The sequence below is a fragment of the Heterodontus francisci genome, chromosome 7, assembly GCF_036365525.1.
Source record: "Heterodontus francisci isolate sHetFra1 chromosome 7, sHetFra1.hap1, whole genome shotgun sequence".
Taxonomy (NCBI): Eukaryota; Metazoa; Chordata; class Chondrichthyes; order Heterodontiformes; family Heterodontidae; genus Heterodontus; species Heterodontus francisci.
In genome coordinates, this window is record NC_090377.1 from 100,056,090 (window position 1) to 100,083,104 (window position 27,015).

The window sequence follows — 27,015 nt, forward strand, 5'->3', positions numbered from 1 at the left end:
AGTGCACAGAGGGTGTTAATTGACAGAAAAATGAACAGCCCTGGCCAAAAGCACAAACATGAAATAAAACAGTGGGTAGGCACATGGTAAAAAAATGAATGATGAAACAAACTAAAATAAAATAAACAAATAAAAATAATTTTAAAAAACTAAAAATAAAAAGGGGGGCTCGTCATACTCTGAAATTATTGAACTCAATGTTCAGTCCGGCAGGCTGTAGCATACCTAATCGGTAAATGAGATGCTGTTCCTCCAGCTTGCATTGATGTCCACTGGAACATTGCAGCAAGCCCCGGACAGAGATGTGGGCATGAGAACGGTGAGGGGGTAGTTGAAATGGCCAGCAACCGGAAGCTCAGAGTCTTGCTTCTGGATGGAGCGGAGGTGTTCTGCAAAGTGGTCACCCAATCTGCGTTTGGTTTCCCCAATGTAGAGGAGACCACACTGTGAGCAGCAAATACTTAATTGAAAGAAGTACAAGTAAATCGCTGCTTCACCCGAAAACAGTGTTTGGGGCCTTGGATAGCTGAGAGGCTCTGGAGCCAGTGGAGGACACTGCAAGACACAGGAGAAGTTTCCTACTCCGGCCGCCAGGGGTCATGGCAGCCGAAGGTCTCCCTGTAATCCATTCCCCAAAGCGTCGCGGTAGCGGGACGGTCTGTTCTACTCCGGCCGCCAGGGGCCATGGCAGCCGGAGGCCCAGGCTCATGAGGAATCGGTCAGCAGATGGAGGCACAGCGGCTGCGTTGGGTTGTGTTCGTGTCATCAGTGTGCGACTGGCTGGGAAGAGGGTAAGTGGAAATGGGTTGATGCCAGTGAGAGTGAGCCAGGGTCTGAATTTCAGTGAGGCTGCTGAAATGTAGATTAACGGGAGTGAATTCAAGAGAGTGACTGTAAGGAGCGCCCTCCCTGAGAGAATGAAGATAATCGGAAACTCACTGAAAATACCGGGGATTTGATAAGTGCTGATCAACATGTAGCTCAAAGTGGCTTTGTTACAGGAAGCAAACTTTCTGTCTTATTAGCAACTCTGTTTATTCTTAAGTCTATGCTCCATAAGGATAAGAAGAGTGAGGATCCCAATCTTAAGTCTAAAACTCTTTCGTCCCTGTAAATGGTGTGCAGTAATTATTGCAACTTGTCATCAAAGCTGTTCAGGATTTCTGGATTTTGTGTTGCCTCTCATAGATTTCTATATAATCTGTCTGATTGGCATTTGTTTTGTACATTAATGGTACAATACAATTTACTCTTATGTAGATCCTCTAGAAAACATCCAAGGTACTTCACAAAAGCATAATCAAAATAATATTGTTGGATGTTGCCAACTTTAAACCAGTTACTGTTTTTGTAATTACTAGAAGTATGTTCTGGCTAGTAATATTTAGGGTAGCAATCTTAAATGCTGAGTAATATTTGAGTTATCCTAGTAACAACAACTTTTGTGTTTGTTTTCTGCAGTTAGAATTTCAGCGATGGAGTAATTGCTTGTTGCACACCATGGAGTCTTGTGAGAGGGAAGCTATTTCCGAGATCCTCAGGTTGAATGTGGGTGGTTGTTTGTATACAGCCAGACGAAATTCTCTCTGTCGTTTTAAAGATTCAATGCTTAGTGCTATGTTTAGTGGACGATTTCCTTTGAAACTAGATGAATCAGGTAATGAAAAGAATGAAGTTGTCAATCATACCAATTCATGTGGTACACTTACTAATTTCCAGTAGCTGCCTTTCCTTGTTTTCATTTCTTTGGGTAAAATTAAAGAAGTGTTGATGTCGATAAACCTCTGATTCAGTATATGAAAATAGCCATGGGTAATACTATGCCAGCGACACCCACATCCCATGAAAGAATAAAAAAAGGAATTAAGTGAATATGCCAGAATATTGCCCTGTTTTCACTACCAAGTACATGTAAGGGCGACTTGATTATGCAAAAACATGTTTACTTTGTTGCTTTTATGCAGGAACAGTGATTACACTTCAGAAAGTACTTCATTGGCTGTAAACTGCTTTGAGATATCTGGTGGTCGTGATAAGTGCTTTATAAATGCAAGTCTTTCTTTTCATCAGACTCCTCATAACCCCAATAACAAGGAATTTCTGGAATAGGATCCTGCTTGAAGCACAAATAGTCTCAGTGTTCCAGAGTGGGGTTGTTTGTATACAGTGGTTGCTTTAGAAACTACTGATGTTGGTGATGAGTAAGCTTCATATGCTTGGACATCTGGAGCAGTAAGTCATAAGTTGCCTTGCGATGATCTTTCCACCCTGCTTGAAGGCTGGTGTCTGTTGTATAGCTGCTGTGAAAGCTCTGGACTGGCTTGGTATGAAAACAAGTGCTCGTTATATTTAAGGTTCAGTACTTTTGCAATATCGACATCCAGCATGTTACTGCTGCTAAGAGCTCCACACCTCCAGATGGTGGAAGAGGTGTTCTGTGGAGTATGTCATGTGTCCAAACTGTGGTATGGACCTGCTTGATGATGGAAGTTTGGAGCCCAGCTAGCTCAATGCGACAGACTTGTTAATCCAGAACCATACAGGTCTGCAGTACCTCTGGCTGCTCTTGATGATTGACTATTCTGATTCATTCACTAATGGAACTTGCCACCTGAACATGGACTCTTCCTACTCAATTCCAGTTAATGTTGCAGGCCAGTATCCTAATGATTAGAGTGATTATGGCTGGAAAAGTCATAGACAACCTATCTGGTGGATTGTGCAATTTTAGCTGGTCAAATTCCAGCAGTACCCTTCTGGTCCTGCTGACCGAGTCTCTCTGGATTTGAATAAGCTGGTATCGTCCTGTGGGGGAGGTGAGAGGGTGTGCATTCCATATGGGGTCAAAGGAAACTGCAGTTGTCGATTTCACAGCTGCTCTGTTTGTTAGGAGATTTGGAAAGATGGGTTTCTGTGCGTATCAGACTGCTTGCTGACTAGAAAAACAATTACGACAGTGAGATGTTAGAACCAAAAAAAAGATTTAAGGTTTGACATTTGTAGTTAAGAGTTACTGAAAATTGTTAGCTCATGATTGCAAGATATGCAAATAGGCTTAAACTATTTTATTAAAGGTATATAAGTAGAATTAAAAGAGTTTGCATTTTATTTTCATATTGTGAATACTGTAATGGTCAGTATTGATTTCGATGTCTGCATCTGCTTTTGATTATTGTGAATTTCGCAACTGTTCAATCATGTAACTGAAGGTTTACAGTAAAACAATCATAAAAAGGGTAGTATTTGTGGATTTTAGGAAGCCCAATTTTTCATTTGCATCTCCTTTATGAGGGATGGTTTGGAGGGTTTTCTAACATGGTATTTAAATGAAACTTGCCCTCATGGTGTTTTCAAGTCATCCTGTGTTCTTTAAAATAAAATAAAATTACACCTTTTTAAACTGGTGATATAAATAGAGGCTACTGAATGAGCAGCTGGATGACCATGTTTATCTTATCTGAGTTACCCATATTTCTTCCTTCCTGAGGTGAGGACTGCAGTACATTGCTTTCTTTGCGTTACTTCCGTGCGGTAATTAACAAACAGCACAGAATGTATGGTTGCTAAATTTGTTGATGACACAAAGATAGGTAGGAGAGTAAGTTGTGAAGAGGATATAAGGAGTCTGCAAAGGGATATAGATAGGTTAAGTGAGGATCCAAAGATTTGGCAGATGGAATATAATGTGGGAAAGTGTGAACTTGTCCACTTTGGCTGGAAAAATAGAAAAGTAACTTATTTAAATGGAGAGAGATTGCAGAACTCTGAGATGCAGCGGGATCTGGGTGTCCTAATACACGAAACACAAAAAAAGTTAGTATGCAGGTACAGTAAGTGATTAAGAAGGCAAATGCAATGTTGTCATTTATTGCAAGGGGAATGGAATATAAAAGAGATGTTTTGCTATGGTTGTACAGGACATTGTTGGAACCACATCTGGAGTATCGTGTACAGTTTTGGTCTCCTTAAGAAAGGATATAATTGCATTGGAAGCAGTTCAGAGAAGGTTCACTCGACTAATTTCTGGGATGAGAGGGTTATCATATGAGGAAAGGTTGTACAGGTTGGGTTTGTATTCATTGAAGCTTAGAAGGATGAGAGGTGATCTTATTGAAACGTATAAGATCCTGAGGGGACTTGACAGGGTGGGTGTTGAAAGGATGTTTCCCCTTGGGGGAGAGACTAAAGGTAGGGGGCACAGTTTAAAAATAAGGGGTCTCCCATTTAAGACAGAGATGAGGAGAATTTTTTTTCTCTGAGGGTTGTGAGTCCACAGACCTCTCTTCCCCAGAAAGCGGTGGCGGCAGGGTCATTGAGTGATTTTAAGGCAGAGGAAAACAGATTCCTGACAATCAAGGGAATCAAAGGGTATCGGGGGTAGGCAGGAAAGTGGAGCTGAGTCCACAAATAGATCAGCCATCATCTTATAGAAGGGTGTAGCAGGCTCGAGGAGCCGAATAGCCTATTCCTAGTTTCTATGTATGTAGCACTTGGAATAACTACAATTTATAGAAAGCTTCATTGCACCATCTGAGTAGCTGATTCAAATGGAATCATCCAAACCGTACCAAGAAACTCAACAAAATACAAAAGCAGTCTCCATTTAAAATTAAGTGACATAGCAAAGGGAGTTAGTTACTACAACAGCTTGCATTCATATAGTGCCTTCAATGTAGTGTAACGTGACAAGGTGCTTCACAGGACCGTTACTAAGCAAATTATGACGCTGAGCCGCATAAGATGAAATTAGGACAGGTGACCAAAAGATTGGTCAAAGAAGTAGGCTTTAAGGATGAGAGAGAAGTGGAGAAATGTAGGGAGGGAATTTCAGAGTTTAGGGCCTTGGCCGCTGAAGGTTTGACCACCAGTGATAGAGTGATTAAAATCGGGGATGCTCAAGAGGCCAGAATTAAAGCAGTACATATATCTTGGAGGGCTGTGGGACTGGAGGAGATTACAGAGAAAGGGATGGCTGAGGCCATGGAGGAATTTGAAAACAAGGATGAGAATTTTAAAATCTAAGCATTACCAGGATTAGACATCCACAACACCAAGAACATATTCGCCATTATTCTTAAATAACAAATATTAGTCACTTCAGTAATGATGTTTGACTCTGTCCAATGTTGAACTTCCTAAACTTTGACTTCTATCGGAATAGGAGTTCTGACTTAAAAAAGAGGAAACCTGTTGCATATATGAGATGCAAAACTGTTTTCCTTTTCTCTTGTATCTGTTCAAGTTCCAACTTGAACAGATGCAAGAGAAAAGGAAAACCGTTTTGCATCTCATATATGCAACTGTATTCCTCTTTTTAAAGTCAGAACTCCTGTGGGAATTTGAACAGCAACACTTGCAAAGTGATGTAGTGACAATGATTACTTTCTCACGGAAACTGGAGATCTGTGTGGTATTCACATTTAATGATGATTTCATGTTGTGAGTGTAACTTGAATGTTTTTAGCTTATAGTTTTAGGACAGAATCTGCAGTCTGTGTGCAAAAGTTGATCTTGTCTTCATCTGCACATTTTGATGACTGGTTATTGTAAGGGTGTTCTTAATCGTAGCAGCAGATTTATATCTACTGGGGTAAAGATTAAAATGAATTTATATCTACTGAGGTAAAGATTAAAATGAAGATGTGGCACAATTGTGGTCGAAAAACCATTCTATCTTGAAGTACTGTAATATATTTCTTAAAAGCACCACATAAGAAGTGGCAAATTAGCTCACTTGTTATTCAGTTTTAAGGCGCATCTTAAAGGATAAAAGAGAAGCAGAGAGGTTTATGGAGAAAATTCCAGAGCTGATGGCACGGCTGCCAATGATAGAGTGATTAAAATCAGGAATGTGCAAGAGGCCAGAATTGAAAGAATGCAGATATCTCGGGATTGTAGGACTGGAGGAGGATACAGTGATATGGAGGGTCGAGGCCGTGGAGGGATTTGTAAACCAGGATGAGAATTTTAAAAGCGCGGCATAGCTTAACTGGGATTCAGTGTAGGTCAACAAGCACAGACATGGTGCAAGTTAGGATAGGGGCAGCAGAGTTCTGGATGAGCATAAGTTTATGGAAGATGGGAGGCTGGCCAGGAGTGCATTGGAATAGTCAAGGTTAGAGGTAACAAAGGCATGCTTGGGGGTTTCAGCAGCAGCTGAGCTGAATTAGGTGATGTTGGAGGTAGAGGTAGGTGCTCTTGGTGATGGAGAGGATGTGTAGTAAAAGTTCATCTCGGGGTCAAATACAACAAAAGTTGCGAACAGACTGGTTCACCGTCAGACAGTTGCCAAAAGAGAGGGATGGAGTCAGTGCCTAGGGAGCGGAGTTTGTAGCAGGGACCAAAGACAGTGCCTCGATCTTCCCAATATTTAGATGGACAAAATTTCTGCTCATCCAATACTGAAAGTGGAACAAGCAGTCTGTCAATTTAAAGACAGTGGAAGAGTGGCGAGGTAGAGCTGGGTCTCTTCAGCGTACATACGGAACCTTTTTCCAGTGATGTCTCCGAGGGGCAGCATGTAGGTGAGAAATAGGGTCCAAGGCTATATCCTTGAGGGACGCCAAAGTTAATGTTGCGAGAGCGGGAAGAGAAGCCATTGGTAGATGATTCTGTGACTACGACTGGGTGGAGAAGTATAAAAGCATTTAAGGTGTGCAATAATGTTTAAAACATTGTCAGATTAATGGATGTTTTTGAAGCAGCTGTCTCATAGATTGCAAAAGAAGTTGAATTGAACTATATGAAGTTCTATATTTGTGGGATACTCAAAATGCTGCTTTTACCAAGGAAGTCTATCATTTTGTAGCACTGAGTATTTTTTCCCTTATCACTGTAAAATGTTAGCAAATAATGTCATTTAAGCTATGTAATTTCCTGCTTAGAAAAATCATAACTGGAGTGCCATTCTGCTTATATTTGCTTGCCATTTTTTTTCAAATGTATTTTTTCCCCTCCTTTCAGTCTGAGCTGCTGACTTCTCTTTGAGACTGTAATGCTGCAGACTAAATGGTCGGCAGGAGTCATTGCTCTTTTTAAAAATTCATTTACAGGATGTGCCACTGGTAAGGCCAGCATTTCCTGCCTATCCCTATTTCCCCTTGAGAAGGTGGTGGTGAGCCCCCTCCTTGAATACAGCTAAGTGGCTTACTAGGCCATTTTAGAGGGCAGTTAAGTACATAAGAACAGAAGAAATAGGAGCAGGAATAGGCCATTCAGCCCCTCAAGCCTGCCCCGCCATTCAATAAGATCGTGGCTGATCTGTTGCAGTCCTCAACTTCTCTTTCAGGCCTGTTCTGCCTAACCCTCGACTCCCTGAGATTTCAAAAATCTATATACCTCCTCCTTAAATACATTTAGTGACCTAGCCTCCACAACTCTCTGAGGCAGAGAATTCCAGAGATTCACCACCCTCTGAGAGAAGAAATTCCTTCGCATCTCAGTTTTAAATGTGTGCCCCCTTATTTTGTAATTATATCCCCTAGTTTGAGATTTCCCCACTAGTAGAAACATTTTCTCAACATCTACCCTGTCGAGCCCCCTTTAAATCTTATATGTTTCGATAAGATCACCTTTCATTCTTCTAAACTCCTGTGAATAAAGGCCTAACCTGTTTAGCCGTTCTTGATAAGACAGCTCCTTCATCCCAGGAATCAGCCTAGTGAAGTTTTTCTGAACTGCCTCCAATGCTAGTATATTCTTCTTTAAATAAGGAGACCAAAACTGTACGCAGTACTCCAGGTGTGGCCGCACCAACACCCTGTACAGTTGTAACAGGACTTCCCTATTTTTAAACTCTAACCCCCTAGCAATAAAGGCCAAAATTCCATTTGCCTTCCTAATTACTTGCTGCACCTGCATGCTAATCTTTTGTGTTTCATGTACAAGAACACCCAGATCCCTCTGTACTGCAGTATTTTGTAGTCTTTCTCCATCTAAATCAGGGCAGCACAGTGGCGCAGTGGTTAGCACCGCAGCCTCACAGCTCCAGGGACCCGGGTTCGATTCCGGGTACTGCCTGTGTGGAGTTTGCAAGTTCTCCCTGTGTCTGCGTGGGTTTTCTCCGGGTGCTCCGGTTTCCTCCCACAAGCCAAAAGACTTGCAGGTCGATAGGTAAATTGGCCATTATAAATTGTCACTAGTATAAGTAGGTGGTAGGGAAATATAGGGACAGGTGGGGATGTTTGGTAGAAATATGGGATTAGTGTAGGATTAGTATAAATGGGTGGTTGATGTTCGGCACAGACTCGGTGGGCCGAAGGGCCTGTTTCAGTGCTGTATCTCTCATCATAATCAAATAATCAGCCTTTTTATTCTTCCTACCAAAGTGGATTACCTCACACTTTCCCACATTGAACACCATCTGCCAAAGTTTTGCCCACTGACTTAGCCTATCTCTACTCCTTTGCAGATTCTTTGTGTCCTCATCACAACATGCCTTCCAACCTATTTTTGTATCGTCAGCAAATTTAGATACATTACACTCTGGCCCTTCCTCTAAGTCATTAATGTAGATAGTAAATAGCTGAGGCCCTAGGACTGATCCTTGTGGCACCCCACTAGTTACGACTTTCCAACCTGAAAAAGACCCATTTATCCCGACTCTTTGCCTTCTGTGTGTTAGCCAATCCTCAATCCATGCCAACACATTACCCCCGATACCCTGAGCTCCTATTTTGTGCAATAACCTTTTATATGGCACCTTATCAAACGCCTTCTGAAAATCCAAATGCACAACATCTACTGGTTCACCTTTATCCACTCTGCTTGTTATATCCTCAAAGAACTCTAACAAATTTGTCAAACATGATTTCCCTTTCATAAAACCATGTTGACTCTGTTTGATTGCATTATGTTTTTCTAAATGACCTATTTCTTCCTTAATAATTGACTCAAGCATTTTCCCAATGACTGATAAGCTAACTGGTCTGTAGTTTCCTGCTTTCTCTCTCTTTCCTTTCTTGAATAGGGAGGTCACATTAGCGGTTTTCCAATCTGCTGGTACCCTACCGGAATCCAGTGAGTTTTGATATATTATGACCAATGCCTCCACTATCTCTGCAGTCACTTCTTTTCTTGTCTGCCTTTAGTCCCATCAGTTTATCCATCACCTTTTCCCTCGTGATAGAGATTGTTACAAGTTCCTCCCTCCCATTTACACCTTGTTCATCTATTGTTGGGATGTTTATAGTGTCCTCCACCGTGAAGACCGATGCAAAATATTGGTTTAAATTATCTGCCATTTCCCTGTTCCCTGTTATTAATCCCCCATTACTGTGGATCTGAAGTCACATAGAGGCCAGGTTGAGTCACGATGGCAGATTTCTTTCCCTAAAGGACGTTAGTGAACCAAATGGGTTTTTACAACGATTCAGTAGCTTCATGGTCACCATTACTGATAAGTAGCTTTTATCCGGATTTATTTAATTGAATTTAAATTCCCCTGCTACCATAGTGGGATTTGAACTCAAGTCTCATTAGTCCAGTAACATAACCATTATGCTACCATACCCTGTTACCTCTTCTTGCTTAAGAGGCAAGAGCTGGATAATGCCAGATTTCCCTTAACTGAGATGGATTACCTTTCTTGTGGTATAGTATAACTGTGCAACAGCCACTGAAGTATGACACAATTTACCTGACTGAGTCATGGGGTGAATTATTGACAGTTGAGGAGTAACTTAATTGAGGTGTACTGAATTATGCAGGGCCTAGATAGAGTATACAGGAAGGACCTGTTTCCACTAGCGGAGAGGTCAGTTACCAGGGGCACAGATTTAAGGTGATTGGTAGAAGGATTAGAGGGGACATGAGGAAAAAGTTTTTCACCCAAAGGGTTGTGGGTGTCTGGAATTCACTGCCAGGAACGGTGGTGGAGGCGGAATCCCTCAACTCTTTTAAAAGGTACCTGGATATGCATCTGAAGTGCTGTAACCTGCAAGGCTGTGTATCAGGTGCTGGAAGGTGGGATTAGATTGGGCGGCAGTTTTTTCGGCTGGTGCAGACATGATGGGCTGAATGGCCTCCTGCTGTGCCGTAATCTTTTTATGGTTCCATGGTGAACTTGAGGCTTACTCATTGAAAAGTAAACTACTTGAGCTATCATCTGATCTCTGAATTTGAAATGCGTAATGCTGAAGTTTAGAATCTAATATCTAATCTTTTAATATAGGGGCTTGCCTTATTGAACGGGATGGCAAACTCTTCAAGTATCTCTTGGATTATCTGCATGGAGAGCTCTGCATCCCTGAAGAAGCGAGGACTCGTGTAGCATTACAAGAAGAGGCAGATTACTTTGGCATTCCCTATCCCTACAGTTTGACTGACTATTTGTCGAGTGAGATGGAGAGACATTGCTCAAGATCTAATATTGAAATCAAAAAGGTTTGTAATGTTCATCTCAAATGTTTTGGAGCTCAACAATTTTAATTCGGACATTTCTAACCTGTTTTTTAATTCTACTTGAAATTTTTTTCCAAAAAGTGAAGCCTAGTGAAAATGGGGAAATATACGAGAGGAGTGGGCTAAGCACTGTTTTGACAATTGATCGTTAAAGCTTTGTTTATGATCATTTTGATTGATGATGAAAAAGTCTCGCTAAACCATCTGTGATTGTTATTTTCATTCTTGGAATACAGTGATTTGAAAAAAGTAAAATTTTAATCAGCTTGATATTTAGCAAGTTAAACTATGTCAGATCAAGCAGTATCTTCCCCTGGCCTGAAACATCCTTAGATTTTGGACCTTTCTTAGCAGCACTGCAAGTTCATTGAATGCCAGCTTTGGCTCAGTGGTAACACCCTCGCCTAAAGGACATGGGTTCAAGTCCCACTCCAAAGACTTCAGTCATAATATATGTTGATAGTTCAGGGCTGCACTGCGAGAGGTGCTATCTTTTGAATGAGACATTAAACTGAAGCCCCGTCCCCTCAGACAGACATAAATAAAAACCCATGGTACTATTTGAAGAGGAGCAGGGGAGTTCATCCCAATGTCCTGGCCGTTATTTATCCCTGGTCATTATCTCACTGTTGTATGTGAGATCTTGCTGTTTGCGTAATTGGCCAGCATGTTTCCTACAGGACAGTGATTGTACTTCTAAAATTACTTTATTGGCTGTAATGCACTTTGGGATAATTTGAGGTTGTGAAAGGCAGTATGTAAGTAAAGGTTCTTTCTTTCTTCCAGTGTAACTGAGTCCTGCAGAGCAGGAGAATCCAGGTTTCATTTTTGAGCTTCTGCTGAATTGGCTGATCTCATCTAGCACTGGAATAAGGCATTAGTTTAGGAAGAGGAAAACTGGCCAGAGTTCAGCTTGAATCTTGTTATCCAGATACCTTGAAGGTGCATGTGGCATTTGATTTGGGCAAGGTTGACTGGCCTTGGCTTTGATGCTTCCATGTTGTCATGGAGGATTGTGGCACTTTGACTATTAAGGCTCATAGTTTGTGTGTCATCAGAGGATATCTGGCACTCCTGAAAATGTAACTTAGGAGGAAAACAGTGCCTCGGAGAAGGTAGAAACGTGGTGAGTATTTCTTTTCTACCTTCTCCAGAAAGTAGTTTTTTTCCCTCATGACTTGTGTTTCCCAGACTGGAATTTGAATTTGTTGTTTACAAGAACTATGAACTATTCATGTTGCATCCTTAACTACGTTGAACTCACAACTTATTGCTGCACATAATATCAGTAATCACTCTGGGTGTAATCCTGTCCTACTGCTCAGTCTTCTGTTCATTTCAGAATGGCTTTTTATAATAAAATCACTTAACAGCATGCGGTTACTGCCATATGATGTGCATTGGATTTACTTTCACAATTATTCCAACATACATTATTAGGAACTAGATTGTTTGTGTGAGTAATTCATGGAGGGATGTTTTTAAGATTAATTAACTTTAGTATGTTTTATCCTAAAATTGAGGCAACCCATTGAGGAACAGGGGAGTTCATTAATGACTGCTTCTAGGCTTAACCAGTAACATTATTAAAGGCTACAAGTGGTGTCATTTCCTAAGATCCCTGTTCGCTTCCTCGCACTTCAATTCCAAAAAACATCAATAAAATCACTCTCGTGGAGACAAACTATTATAACTTTGTTCCTCCTGCATTTATTTATCATAAAGAATGCTACTTTTTGTTGGGTGCTTTTTTAATCAGGACAATGGGATACTGGGGTAGAGCTTCTGCTTGGTTATGATAGTTTTACTTTCAGATTCCAGTGAAAGTGGCTGAACCAGTGCAAAAGATTGGGCATTTTATACGTTAAGTGGGTTATGCCCAAAATCACTTGCATTTATGTTATCTTCTGTTCTGGTTGAAGATTAAATTCACCCTAAAAAGCCCGGCCCATTCTTAAATACATCACGGAATACTCTTCAGCGGAAAGAGAAAAAATAAGGAATGATTATGTTCTATTACTGTCCTCGATAGCACTGGTTCATGGAAGGTTTTATGTTTGTCTTTATGCAAATGAATTTTAGCAGAAACTTCGGACTCACCAGCACAATTTCAAGTGCATTTTGGATGCAATTTCCTGATTTTACCCAAAAAGGAAACTCTATCCAACCATCTACAAAACTCACAACCCCAATCCATATGACCCTTGTGTTATTAAAAGGCATAATTCAAGCAAAATAAATAGAAATGTTATGTCTCTTCATCCCATATTTTGTAGTGGTATCGTTGGATTGAGGTTTATAATCCTTCTGATACGCTGCTCTCAGAAGCCGCAGTCAACTGAAATTTTACATATGCGTTAGCTTGACACTATAGTGAAATTTCATATGGGACTAAGAAAATTGCCGACGGTAGCTTAATTTAAGAACTGTTACACACGTATCTCCTGATAACTGTTTATGTGAAGATAGTATATGTAAAGCATTTACATCAATCATTTCAAATAATCAATTGTTTTTTTGTTACTGTTCCACTTATTAAATATAGGCATTGACAGACATATGTGACTCCTATGGTTTAATCTGCACAAAGCCCATGGTGTGGATCTTGCACTATCTCAATACTTGTGGTGCCAGTTGTGAGAGCAAGATCCTAGGTGTATTTGCATCAAAGACCGAGGGGATTGGAGCCATTGAAAAACAGCTGGGAGGCAGGATGAAAAGTAGAAGTATCTATAAGAGGTAAAAGTGGGTGATCTGGCAATCATTTACTATATCTAAGATGTAAAATCTGCCAATTTGCAGTGTATGTCATGTTTGATCTGTAATATTGTGTTTATTTTACATGAAGAACATTGGGGTTGGTAAATTATCAGATTAATCAAAAGGCAGCAGATGAATTCTGTCTCTTTGATTCCTTGTCAAAGAACTGTTGGGGATTTACTGCCACTGTGTGTCTAGGAACTACAAAATACCTAAATTTGGCTCGCTAAACCTTAAATCAATTGATTCAGATTACATCAAGCCTTAGTCACCCTGTTAAAAATTCTTCTCGTATTAGCAAACATGTACCTTAATAGGTTAAGCTAACTTGTCAAAATATTTCTTGTTTTATTTGAAGACCTCACAATTGTATGGGACAGGCTTGATGGACCAGTAGGTCTTGTCAAGTCTGTCATTTTTTGTATGTTCATTGATAAAGATTTACACTATTAACTGTTTATGGGGGGGTCAGTTAGCTCAGTTGACAAGACGGCTCGAATGTGATGCAGAATAGACACCAACAGTGTGGGTTCAATCCCCATACTGGCTGTGCTACTTCATTGAGGCCTGCCTCCTCACCTTACCCCATGCTTGAGGAATGGTGACCCTCAAGCTATACATCAACTGTCTCTCTCTAATGGGGAGAGATGCCGATAGTCCTTTGGGACTATGGCTAGAGTACACTATTAACCGTCTATAAGTTGCTGAGTGAATTAATCCCTTTTCCTTAATTCATCAAAGAGTAAGTGAGACCATGATGTCACAAGTCAACATCTCTTTGTAAATACTTTATAACACAATTTGCAGCATTTAAGCATTAAATATTACAGAATGCAAACTGTCCAGATAACGTTAACTGGCAGAGTTAACAATTAAGGTTTGAACTGCTTTTGTAACATGGCACAGTAACTCAATACTAGCCAGGTTTCACTGATTATATGTTGATATTAAGCTCAATATCCAATATTGATATAATTTGTATCATCAGGATTAGTTTATTGTTTCAGGTCACAGACCTGAAATGTTAACTCTGTTTCTCTCTCCACTGATGCTGCCTAACCTGAGTATTTCCAGCATTTTCTGTTTTTATTTCAGAAGCATCCGCAGTATTTTGATTTTGTATTAAAATTAGTTTATTGTTAGACTTAGTATGTAGCAGACAAGTTAACAATTTTAAGAAGCAAGTCCATTTAGTTCAGCTTATTTTGGCTATGTGCACAGCTTCAGCAATGATTCAAGGAGCTAACACAACTAATCATTGAATCGGCATTGTTGAGTTGGCTGTCTCACCTTCCTCTGTGTTGCTTATCTTGGCCTCCTGGGATGCCGAGAGTCGTGAACTTCTGTCCGCATTTGTGGTGTCCATTCCCTTTTTTCGCCTGGGTGGTTCTACCTTGCATGTCGCTAGGTATATTTGAACGTGAGCTCGTTTTCTCTAACCCTCCTTTGCTATTTTTGTACACCTCTCTCCCCTAATTCTTTCTCCCTCCCCCCCCCCACCGAACTCGCTGTTGCTCCCCCCACCCAAGCTCACTCACGCTTCCCCCGCCAGCATGCACCCTCTCCCCCAACTCTCTGGCTTCCCATCTTCCCACTCTCTGCCTCCCCCCCACCCCACAAAGCCACAGTGTTGTTACCTGCTCGTGGGAAGGATAACTAGAAAATGGTTATTAAAATGAGGATCGCTAAGTCTTGGGAGGATTTATTTTTGAATACTTTGTACATATTGCTTTAAAAGCTGCCACAGTTCCTCTGGAGTCAGGTGGCTCTGAATTGGCCAATCAGAACTGATTAAAAAGTTGAGGATTTAGAAAAAATATATTTTATCCTTTTAGTTAGAAGATGGAGGGAATACTATGAATAAATATGGCTGCTTTGGAGACAAGTGAGCTTGTATTTTATTAGTTCAGTTTGTGGCCTTTTAATCTTTTCCATTTTGAAGGATCTTCATGATTCAGCACTGAAGCATAACGAGAAACATTTGCACGAGCAAATCTCTCATTTTACTGCAACCTTCCCAATCTGGTCCCCAAGCAGCTCGAAACGTGTAAATGGATGATTCTATGTCACAGTTCTATTTACGTCCTGTATCAATCAATATACGTTACTTCCTCCACAAGCTTATCAAACAGCCCCAGCCACTCTGGCCTCAGTCTATCAATGCTTCAGGTGCTCTTCTTAAACTGCACTCTGCTGAGCTCTCTTGTTCATAAGGAGTTCAACACCTGCCACCTTGATGATCGCCTTTATACCAACCTATATACCTGTAAGCTAATAAATAGATGCACCAGAAAACTATAACCATTTTTGCAGTTTATAAACTGTTGTGGCTATTATGCATTGCACATTGAATGTCTCACTGTACTCCTGCATTAATGTTGCTCCATATTTTCTGTATTTTTCCTTGTTTGTAGGGAAGCTGGAAACAATCTACAATACATATGGAGCTATTACTCAGCCGGTGAGCTGAAGAAAATGATGGATGCCTTTGACTCCTGGGAGGGACGAGGTACTTAACCTTCATGTCAACATAAAAACATTTAAAACTTTGGAGGTGAGCTGTAAAGCTCAGATATATGTGGGCTGTGTTTTGGGTTATCACTAATGTCACCAGCCAGTTGCATCAGTAGATATGTTTCTTTTAATGTCTTTTCCTATGTTGGATGCTTATTATAACGTAGCACTCACTGGACAAAGAGGCGACGGGCGGAATTCTACATTTCCCCCACAACGAGTGGGATGGTGGCGGAGGAGGGGGGGCAGAGCGTAAAATGAAGTGGGAGGCTCGGGGGGGCCCTTCCAGATCCGCTTCCGCCTCTGCCGCCATTTAATGTAGGACGGCAGCGGTGGGAATCGGCCTGCCCGCCCCAGGCCAATCAAGGCCCTTAAGTGGTCAGTTAACGGTCACTAAAGGGCCTCCGCCTGCCGCCACAAGGATTTTACCGTTGGCTGGTGGGCGTCCCAGGCCGGAGAAAAGCCGCCTGTAAAAAGTAGGCGGCCTTCTGCCCAGCCACACTCTCCGTCCCCCTAATTGACCACCCTTGCATCACCGGGTCCCGACCGATCACCCCCAGTGAGGATCTACAAACTTAACTTTTTGCCAACCACTCCGTCATCTTGATCACGAAGCTGGGTTGCAGTCCCAGCAGCAGCCACCGCTCCTGCTGGGACTAAGAGCTGCCAGCCCGTTGATTGGCCGGCAGCTCCATTAGGCGGGACTTACTGCCTCAGTGAGGTGGAAGTCCTGCCTAAGACCAGTTAAGGGGACCGTAAAATCTGGACTGGATCCCCGGGCCCGGGGGAGGTGGGAACGCCACCGACTTTTCGGTCGGTGGACAGCTCCTGTCCGACTAGCGCTAAATTCTTGGCCAATGCTTCATACACAATTCTATCTGAATTTATCTTTCCTGCCTGCAGTCTCACTTCTCCCAGTTATTCATCCTGTTTTTAAAAGTCTGAATTGACGGAGCATCAGGTGTTTTATCTGAGAGTCTTTTTTGTGCAGGATAACTGCATTGTTCAGCATCAGAAATTCATGCCCTCCCTAAACTTCAAAGTGGATTAACTCATGTAAAAAGTACCCAGTTCAATCAAAAGCACATTATAATATGATTGCTTGAAGTTTACTGTTTTGAGAAAAAAAAAAGAGTTGTAGGCTGTAACACAAAGCATTCGTTTTTCTCATTGTGACACACTGTGAGAGGCCTGAACTGGGATATAGAGTATTTCAGCTGATACGAAGAATTGTCCTGTTTTACATGAGACGGACGTGGTGCATTAATGATCATTTGCCAAGAACAAGCATCGATCACACAAGTAGAAAACAAGCCAGCTCTCATCAGAGTGCAGCTGTGATATTGTATTTCTCTCTCTTTCAGACCATAATACACTTTAAAAAATGACTAAGATTTCTGTAGGTGGCTTTGTTATTCAAAATTCACACAAAGGGTGATTTTTAGAAATGGATTGAACTTTTGATCCTGAACTCTCAAGCTTGAATCAAAGTGGGGGAGATAAGTGTATGGAATGAAAGTGCTCTTATCCTAACACTATGTCAGATCACTTATCCTTTTCATTTTTTCCATCTTTTTCACTTTTCATACTTCACAAAGGTAGTGGAATTAAAATCAGATGACACTGTTATAAGGAACAGTTTGTAGTGAGACCACTCAATCTGTACAGCGATATAGTTTGCACATATACTAAAAATTCTACTTAATTCTTATAATTTTGAATCCTGCATTAACAAAATACACATTGAAAGTAGTCTGTATCGTATTCCTTGCATTTGAGCATAAGTAATTTGTGCCTTGGTGATAGATCTTCATCTTTGTATCTATATCTTCTGCAGCAAGCAGATACAGTGCCTTATTTTACCTGCAGGTGTCAGTTATTGGAGAGTGCCTCAGGAGTTGATAGAATGTTGGACTCTTGAAGGCCGACCTCTGCAAGGCAGCCAAGAGAAGGTTGTGCCAATTCAGAAGCGGTAGGTGTTTTGCTTCATCATGTGTTGTGGCTCTTAAAAATTCCTGCGTGGCTCAGTTTATGCCGAATAGAATTTAGATTTTCAAACTGGGGTCCTTGGACACCGGGGAGTCAGTTGGAGGATCTAACTAATAAAACTGCTTTTTCACAATGATGGAACTGTTGCTATGGTAGCTGATGCTGTCTTTCAGAATTTAGTAGAGGGTCTTAGGAGTACTGGTGTATGCTGAAGGCTTCTCCTGAACAGGAAAGTTTGAAAACCACTCATATGGAAAGACTGGCTTCTGTTTAATTAATCAGAGTGATTCTAAGTTTAACCGTTAGAAATATCCGTGAGGAGAGATCCCCTTCAGAAAAAAAATTACCTGACAATAAATTGCTGTGTTATGCCTTTGTCGTTCTCTAAATACATGATGTTCACTTAGGATAAATCTATGTATTTCTTTAAACATTTATTTTTCCCTTCGCCAGTTGTTGCCCAGCTGGGAGTATGTCCAGCTTCCAACTCATATCACTGCTGCTCCGAGCAGGCCACAAAGGCATGCCTGCTGTGTGTGACTCACCCTACAGTTTTTTTTCCTCCCTCCTGCAGGGGGTCGCTTTGACCTTGCTTTGTTCCATTACCATGGGGTATAAATTAGCGACTAGCTACATGGGAATTTATGGACACAACATAGAGTTTTGCCACTGCTTGTGGTAGGGCAATTGTCCCAAACCAGAGGCTGATGCTGTAATTCTCTGGTGATGGACTTGCTAAGAACAGGATTAATTTCATCACTGATTCTATGGCACAAACTCATTGCAGGAAATCTCTCACACATCTTGTTGATACTCAATTGAATGCAACAATGCGCATCATAACTGGAACCCTCCGTTCAACACCCCTCCCCTGGCTTCCTGTCGTCACAAACATCACTCCCTCACACATCCGCCGACTGACAAAAACCCAGAAGCTGGTTGAAACCATCTGTGCTACGCCTCACTTACCACTCCATAATGACATGTTCAATCCATCTACTGCCCGCCTTCCATCTCGGTGCCCCATATGGTGCCACCTTCCTGAGCAAGATCCACCAGCAGACATCCTTTGGATCAAGGAATGGAAAACAGGGGAAGTCACTAATAAGTTCCTTGTGACAAACCCATTTGTCGAATGACAGGCTTTGAACTACCACGGCGAGAGTGGTCCTTGCTAAACGGGTTCAGGATAAGCCAGGGCCCCTGTGCAGCCAACCTTCACCGCTGGGGCCTCAGTACAAACCCCTTACGCATTTGTGGAGAGACACAAACAATGCTGCACATTACCGAGGAGTGTCCTCTCTACAGACTAAGTGGTGGACTAATCACCTTAAACTCAGCAAATGGCTCCAGGGATTTGCATTTGCTAAATAAATAACTGCAGGAAATGGGCAGCCTTCTCATCTAACATGGAAATCACAGTCGCTCTTCATTCCATGAATGGTCTAAATGAGGGATATTCTCTGTTTTGTAGAATTTACTATTACAGATTCACAGTTTACTATTTGTAGCAATTAGATTGCCAAATGTATAATTGAAAAATAATGAAAAGAACATCAGTATTCAAAGGATTAACTTCCACACAAGAACACAAGCAATAGGAGCAGGAGTAGACCATATGGCCCATCGAGCCTGCTCTGCCATTCAAAATGATCATGGCTGCCTTAGAATTCAACTCTACTTTCCCGCCCGCTCGCCATACCCCTTGATTCCGAGAGACCAAAGCTCTGACTATCCCAGCCTTAAATGTATTCAACGAAAGAGGATCCACAACCCTCTGAGATAGAGAATTCCAAAGATTCACAGCCCTTTGAGTGAAGTAGTTTCTCCTCATCTCAGCCCTAAATGATCAGCCCCTTATCCTGAGACTGTGACCCCGTGTTTCTCATCATAGGACAACCCCGTCATCCCAGGGACCAATCTAGTGAACCTTTGCTGCAAGTATATCCTTTGCATTCTCCAATGCAAGTGTATCTTTTCTTAAATGTGGAGACCAAAACTGCACACACTATTAGAGGTGTGGTCTCACCAAAACCCTGTACAATTGTAGCAATACTTCCTTATTCCTTTACTTTAATTCCCTTGCAATAAAGGGCAACATGCTGTTTGCCTTCCTAATTGCTTGCTGTACCTGTATGTTAACTTTCTGCGTTCCTTGTACAAGCACACCCAAGTCTCTGAACATCGACGCTTACAACTTTCAGACCTTTTAAAAAATATTCTGCTTTTGTGTTCTCATGACTAAAGTGCATAACTTCACACTTCCCTACATTATACTCCATCTGCCATCTTGTTGCCCACTCACTTAACCTGTCTATATCTCTTGGCAGCCTCTCTGTGGCCTCCCCACAGTTTACCTTCCCACCTACCTTTGTATCATCAGCAAATTTAGATACATTACTCTCTGTCTCTTCATCAAAGTCATTAATATAGATTGTAAATAGCTGAGGCCCCAGCACTGATCTTTGTGGTACCCCACTTTTCACTGCCTGCCAACTTGAACATGCCCCAATTATGCCCACTCTCTGCTTCCTGTCTGTTAACCAATTCTCTATCCATGCTAATATATTACCCCCCAACTCCATGAGCCCTTATCTTGCCAGTTAACCTTTTATGTGGCATCTATTGAATGCTTTTTGGAAATCCAGGTATACTACATCTACTGGCTCCCTTTATCCCTACCAGTTTCAGCCTCAAAAAACTCAAATAAATTTGTCAAACAGGATGTCCCTTTAGTAAAACCATGTTGACTTGTTCTAATCATACTGTACTTTTCTAAGTGCAGTGTTAAGACTTCCTTAATAATAGATTCCAGCATTTCCCAATGGCTGATAGGCTAACTGGCCTGTACTTCCCTGTTTTCTCTCCCTCCTTTCTTGAAAAGCAGTGTAACATTTGCCAACTTCCAATCTGATGGGACTGTTCCGGAATCTAAGGAATTTTGGAAACTCATAGCTAGCGCATCCACTATATCTGCAGTTATCTCTTTTAGAACCCTAGGATGCTTATTAACCCTGCTTCGTTACACAATACTAGATCTAAGATAGCTTTATCCTTAGTTGGCTCCACAACGTATTGCTCCAAGAAACTGTCCCTTAAACATTCTACAAACTCATCATCTAGACCACTCCTGCCAATTTCATTTTCCCAGTCTATATGAAGATTAAAGGCCCCCACAATTATTACATTGCCTTTGTTACGAGCTCCTATAATCTCTTGCTTAATGCTCTGTCCAACAGTATAACTACTGTTAGGGGCCCTATAAACTACTCTCACCAGTGTTTTCTGATTCTTGTTATTCCTAATTTCCACCCATACTGATTCTACTTCATGATTTTCTGAGGCCAGATCCTTCCTCACTAATGCCCTTATGTCATCCTTTACCATCAGTGCTACACCTCCTCCTTTGCTATTCTGTCTTTCTGAAATACTGTGTACCCTGGAATATTTATTTCTCAACCTTGATCACCACGTAACCATATCTCTATGATGGCGAATAGATCTAAATCATGTACCTCTATTTGTGACACTAGATCATCTATCATATTGCAGATACTTCGCGCATTCAGATATAGAACCTTTAATTTAATTTTTTTGCTTCTATTCCCTGCAGTGATCTTATTTGCTGATATACAATTTATGTTAAACTCTGTCCCTTCCTGTCCCATTCTGATTGTCTTTCCCCACAACGCAATACTGTTCTGATGCCTTGGCCCCCCTCTTTGGATTTCTAAATTTCACTTCTCCCGAACCTTTCCCCCCACTCTGTTAGCTCACAGCTTCTAGTCTTATCTGCTGGCTCACTCTTGAATTTGTATGCACTGGCCCTTCCTGTCACACCCTGATTATCATTATCCTTATTGCTATCTTGCCTTCTCCTCTCTCTTTAAATTATCACATCTTCCCTCGCTCCCACTATTTAGTTTAAAGCGCTCTCTACTGCCCTAGATATATGACTCACCAGAATACTGGTCCCAGCATGGTTCAGGGGTATACCATTCCAACGGTACAGCTCTCACTTTCCCCAGTATGGTGCCAATGCCCTATGAATCAAACCCATTTCTCCCACACCAATCTTTGAGTCATGCATTTAACTGTCTAATTTCAGTTACCGTATGCCAGTTTGCTTGTGGCTGAGGTAATAACCTACACATTATTACCTTTGAGGTTCTGGTTTTTAATTTAGCCCCTAGCTGCTCGTACTCCCTATGCAGAACCTCTTTCCTAGTCCTATTTATGTCATCGGTACCCACGTGGACCACGACAAGTGGATCCTCCCTCTCCCACTGTAAGTTCCTCCCCAACCCTGAGCAGATGTCCCAAACCCTGGCACCAGGCAGGCAACACAGCATTCTGGACTCTCGCTCTTGGCTGGAGAGAACGGTGTCATAGAAACATAGAAAATGTCTATCCCCCTGACTATACTGTCCCCTACTAGCACTACATTTCTATTTATTCCCCCCCCCCCCCTACACCGCTTGAATGACTTCCTGTACCATGGTGCCATAGTCAGTTTGCTCATTCACCCTGCAGCCCTCACTCTCATCCATACAAGCTGAAAAAAACTCAAACCTGTTGGACAATTGCAAGGGTTGAGCCTGCTCCACTTCTGCCTTCTCATTCCCTTACCTGCCTTACTCGTAGTCACATCTGTCCCTGACCACTGACCAAATCAGAAGACCCTATCCTATGGGGTACAACTGCCTCCTGTAACCAAGTGTCCAGGTAACTTTCCCCCCCCGATGCATCGCAGTGTCTGTTGCTCAACCTCCAGCTCACTGACTCTGAACCAAAGCTCTTAAAGCTGCAGACACTTACTGCAGACATGTTTACCATGGATCATGCTGGCATCCACCAGCTCCCACATACTGCAGCTGCAATACATCACCTGCCCTGGCATCCTGTTTGTGTTTTAATTAACTATTGGCATAACTAATTAATAGGAAATATTCACCAGCCAATCTATTCAGCTTTACTAGTATTGGTAAATAAAACCTTACAATTCGTAAACCTACCTGTGTTTTGAAAGATAAACGTTAAAAAAAACCTCACTAACCAATCAACTATCTGTTTTCCTGTGATGTCGCACTTTAATTTTTTTTTCTCCTCAGAACGAGGTTGGTCTGCTCTGGTGACCTAGATTGGCTAGCTCTTTTAAACTGCTCACTGGTCTCTCTCTCTCTGCTTCCCACCACCACTCTTTTGAAGTACCTGCTGGTCCCACTTGCACGCTCTCTCTCTATTTAATTAAATTGACTTTAATTTATAGTTTCCCTCCCTCACTTACCAAACTTCCTTCTTCACACTCTGTGCAGACAAGCAGCATTCTGAGAGACTCATGAATTTATTCTCTTTGAAAAAATGATGAATCAGCTTTGCTAGTGTTCAGAAACCAGTTTAAGCTAGCTATGGCTACTCTCAGAGCTTGTTTTTTGCCAGTTTAAATTTAACTTGCCTTCTAACTTAAACAGTAATTTTAGTTAATTGCTAAATGTAAACAAAAACTAGACTAGAGAGTTTAACCCTTAACATGCCAGCACTTATCAAACTCGCTACTTCACACTCTGTGCAGACCCTTTTTATGGATTCACTCAGTTACTAATGGATCAGAATTGCTACTAGTTTTTCTCTTCTGTTTAACCTTTACATTAAGTTTTTTTTGTATGTTCCAGACACATTGATATCAATGAAGCAGAAATGGAAACTCCCAAAAAGAACCTGAAACCCGTAGAGTTCTCAGGCCCATCCACCAGCACCCGTATTAAAGTGAAGAACTCTGGATTGGTCAAACTGTCAACACCAAGCGATGCTTCAAAAATGGTGCCAAACACCTTGGTTCATCTCAAAGCCACAGCTGTAAAGAGAGTAAGCACTGGGGAGTTTGTAAACCACAGGACAGCATCTTCCAGTGCCACAGGGTCTAATTCTGGATCAAGTCCCCAAACTTCTCAACCTGTCAGGTCCCAGAATGCCACGAAGTCTTGTTGCACAGCAGCAGTCAAGCTTCCAGAAAAGAAAGTAATCGTGAATCGAGTGATCAAATTGAAAAGGAAGCCACCTTCTGCAACAGTTGTAATGCCAGCAGATCCTACTAAGAGTGAAAGAGACATGCATACAATCAATTCAGATGTACAGCCAAGTACTTCAGAAAAGTCTCACACCTCCAGTACTGTGAATTTAATGGTAGACCATCTAGAGGAAATATGTGGAAATGGTAGAAAAAAGGATGAGAATGGTTAAATGGCCAGTGGTTTTCAGGGGAGGGGATGGGACTGTTGAAGTGGTTTGGTAGGACTGAGTATTTGAAACCTATTGATGCATAGCATAATGTCCCAAGAAATGGTATCCTTAGATCAGGATTCCAATAGAGTTGCTTAGGTAAAAATGGAAAATTTGTCCTTTCACTGGTAGCTCATTTGGGTTTCTCCAGTACATCACATTGACCAAGGAGGTCCCAGTTTTGATCTTTCTTCTGTGCTTAGTTGGCCTCTTGTTTGGGTGGTTGCAGGTGTGCTACATTTGTATTGAGCATCTCTGGAGTAAGGAAGGGAACTTTTGCCAAGCCTCTTGCACCTCATCATTATCTGTCAATCATGCTGGAACTGCGTGTGTGTGGACACCAGGACTAGCCTTGGCTATGCTTCCTCTATCTCCCACATCTGTACTCATGTCGCCTGCTAGTTCTCACCCAGGGCTCAAAATTAATGACCACTTGAGCAAGATACCAGAGAACGACCACTGTCTGTGGAGTAAACAGCTTCAAGAGCATAAGGAGGGAAGAAATTTTTTTTTCAAAAGCCTATTAATTGAATCTCAACTCGTTTAGTAACTTGTGTTACAACTGAATTTAAATGCAAATGTGGTACTTTAATAGCACACATCTACCAAATTTTCCACTATAAGTTGGTTCTTGTGCAACCTACTTGGAGCTAGTAGAGCATTTCTTAAAGTTGACATCCTCAAAGCTTACAATAGAATATTAGATAGACAATCTTTGCTCCTGAACACTTGCAGCTAAAAGTTTAGTTACAGAGCCCCCATGCAGGTCGTAAAAAAGACAACTGTCTTGTCTGATGGACTGTAGCCTTATTGTGGAACATGCAGTTGAATTGGGCAACAACATTGAACTGTGAGTTGTAAAGTGAAAGGGTGCTGCTGTTCCACGCAATGGAGACACCAGCAATGAAATGAACTTCAGAACAACAGTGGATTTGATCAAATAGTAGTCATGGACTGTGCATTATTGTACTGGGGGATAGAGGAAAAGACTGATTGACAAACTGCATCTTCACACAGCCCTCCCCCCTTCAAATTCTGGTCTAGTGGAAGCATTTTGCCATCACTTGTACAATGTTTTACATGAGGTTTTTGTGTGTGGGAGAGAACTATGGCCAACACATGGGACAAACTATAGAGAATGAAGTTTTAAGTTTATTTGTTTGTTTGGTCAATTTTAAGGGATAAGGAAGTGGAATTCTTCCCTTTGATTTTACTTGCTGCGCCCTCCAAACCCCTCCATTCCCAAACTGAGTTGCTAATCTTGGCCATGCCATCTAGTGTGGTGCAGTATGGGAATAAGAGTGTTTCTTGTACAACCAGTACCCTGGCTTGAAGTTTCCTGTTCAAGTGTGTAGTTGGCTGTAACCTTGGATTAGGTGGTCTGTCTGTCTTCCCATTTGGGGAAAAATATGCTGGTGAAAGGCAGATTTTGGAATGGACCTTTTTTATTTTTACGATGATAAGGACAATGGGATTAAGTTAGAGCAAAACAAATTAGGGCTTTTTTTCAGATCTGAAAGGAAAACGTTGATTACCTACCGTCAAACAAAGAACAAAAACAGCTATTTTGTTCAATTTCTTTTTGTATTTGGTTTGTTGAGGTTTCACACTGCTGCTCAGGTCAGGTGTAAATTTCAGTGTATTCCCACATATGGTGTGGTGGGATTGATAGTCTGGAGAGGATTCCATTCACTCCAGAATTTGCTGTTGCCTATTCAGGTTTCAACCATAAATCTGTTTCTACTCATAAGTTGATTTTGTTGGCTGAATTAAATGCATAAATCGTATGTACTGGCAGTAGTCAACAATAACATGAACTGAAAACATTTTATTTTGGGATCAAGGCCCCACATTTAGGGGTTATACCTGGAACAGAAAAGTTGTATGATTAGGACAAGTGATTTGTTATTGCTCAGAAACTGACACTTTCAGTGTGGCAAGCCATATGTGGCAGATCACTTGCCCTACTTATAATGGAGTGAGTGAGAAGTGATTCAATGCACTGGAGTTTTGTGCTTGATTCAGGCATGTGTTTATCTGGAGCAAGCTTTACCTTTGGTGACAGATGTGTAGGTTTTTAATGTAAAACTTTTATTGGCTCCAGTTTTATATTTAAAATTTGTATCCTTCATACCTAAAAAGTCAACTGTTTGTTTTACTGGAAAATAAAATATGATTTTGCTTGTGTTTGAAGTTCTATGGTTTTGCTACTTCTCGGTTTGTATGATCCGAATTCCAATTATCGGTGTTGTCATAAGGGTGTATTCAGCCTAGTGGTATAGATAGAATAATTCATGCTTAAGGAAATACACTTAATGCTGTGTGGTGCACTTCTCTGATGCTCTTACTTCATTCTAAACTTTAGTAGCTTCTTCCCAATAGCTATAACTAGCAATCTGGGGACATCAGCAATGCAAACAAAACTAACTCACTTATGCATAGTTGATAGAGTTTTTAAAAAAAGTGTGCTTAGAAACCAACTAAGTCAAATCAGATAATAAACTGCCATCTTAATAATGTTACTGATGATAAATCAACCTCACATGTTCCAATAACCGGAGAGCACACTTCATACTTTGTAAGAACCAACTAGAGACTTTGCGTTCAGCCCAAATATGGCTACTCCCAAGTGATGTAGGTGCTGCTTCAGAGTATTCCATACCAAATGATATCGACCTGTACTTGCTGTCCTCCTTTGCAAAAATGATTTTTAAAATGAACTATATAGCACCAAATTACTGGTTATCTATCCCTAATTTTTACATTTCCTCCTCCTGAAATCATTGACTGCCTGGACGTCTAGTTCCACAAGTGCTTTCTGGGACATCACCCAAGTGGTCACTCTTCATATTTGAGCCTAGATATTTGAGTGTCAGCAGCTGTTTGAGTGGAGCTCGTTACTAGTGATTTAACAGTTTTACACAGGCCAAGAGAGGCAGTGGAAGCTGTCCAGTAGCACATTCAAAAGAGTTGGGTCAGTAGCTGTAGAAACGTTAGATGAGATAGTGTGTATGAAATATCATGTCCCTCTATCAGCCAGATGGACTGCAGTGATCTTTTTTGGTCCCATAT

General features: G+C 41.3%; 1 protein-coding gene across 5 annotated transcripts; it reads left to right on the forward strand.

The window, feature by feature from the left end:
• The first annotated feature begins 706 nt into the window (after nucleotides 1-706).
• Nucleotides 707-26,130, forward strand: LOC137372176 (BTB/POZ domain-containing protein KCTD18-like). Of its 5 annotated transcripts, none has more exons than XM_068035725.1 (7): nucleotides 707-791; nucleotides 1,462-1,657; nucleotides 10,172-10,383; nucleotides 12,947-13,140; nucleotides 15,576-15,670; nucleotides 17,545-17,647; nucleotides 23,337-26,130. In XM_068035725.1, exons 1-7 carry the CDS (start codon nucleotides 708-710, stop codon nucleotides 23,902-23,904), a joined length of 1,452 nt encoding a protein of 483 aa, XP_067891826.1. In that variant the 5' UTR covers nucleotide 707; the 3' UTR covers nucleotides 23,905-26,130. The 5 variants fall into 5 exon arrangements, with proteins under 5 accessions (XP_067891826.1, XP_067891829.1, XP_067891828.1 ...); XM_068035728.1 differs by lacking the exon at nucleotides 707-791 and adding an exon at nucleotides 802-976; XM_068035727.1 differs by lacking the exon at nucleotides 707-791 and adding an exon at nucleotides 802-962.
• Nucleotides 26,131-27,015: the final 885 nt, after the last annotated feature.

Excerpts from the sequence above, each read along its gene's own strand:
- LOC137372176 (XM_068035725.1), top strand. The coding sequence starts at position 708 with ATGAGGAATCGGTCAGCAGATGGAGGCACAGCGGCTGCGTTGGGTTGT. Across the intron at positions 10,384-12,946 it reads CTAATATTGAAATCAAAAAG|GCATTGACAGACATATGTGA; the intron begins GTTTGTAATGTT and ends TATTAAATATAG. Across the intron at positions 17,648-23,336 it reads GTTGTGCCAATTCAGAAGCG|ACACATTGATATCAATGAAG; the intron begins GTAGGTGTTTTG and ends TGTATGTTCCAG.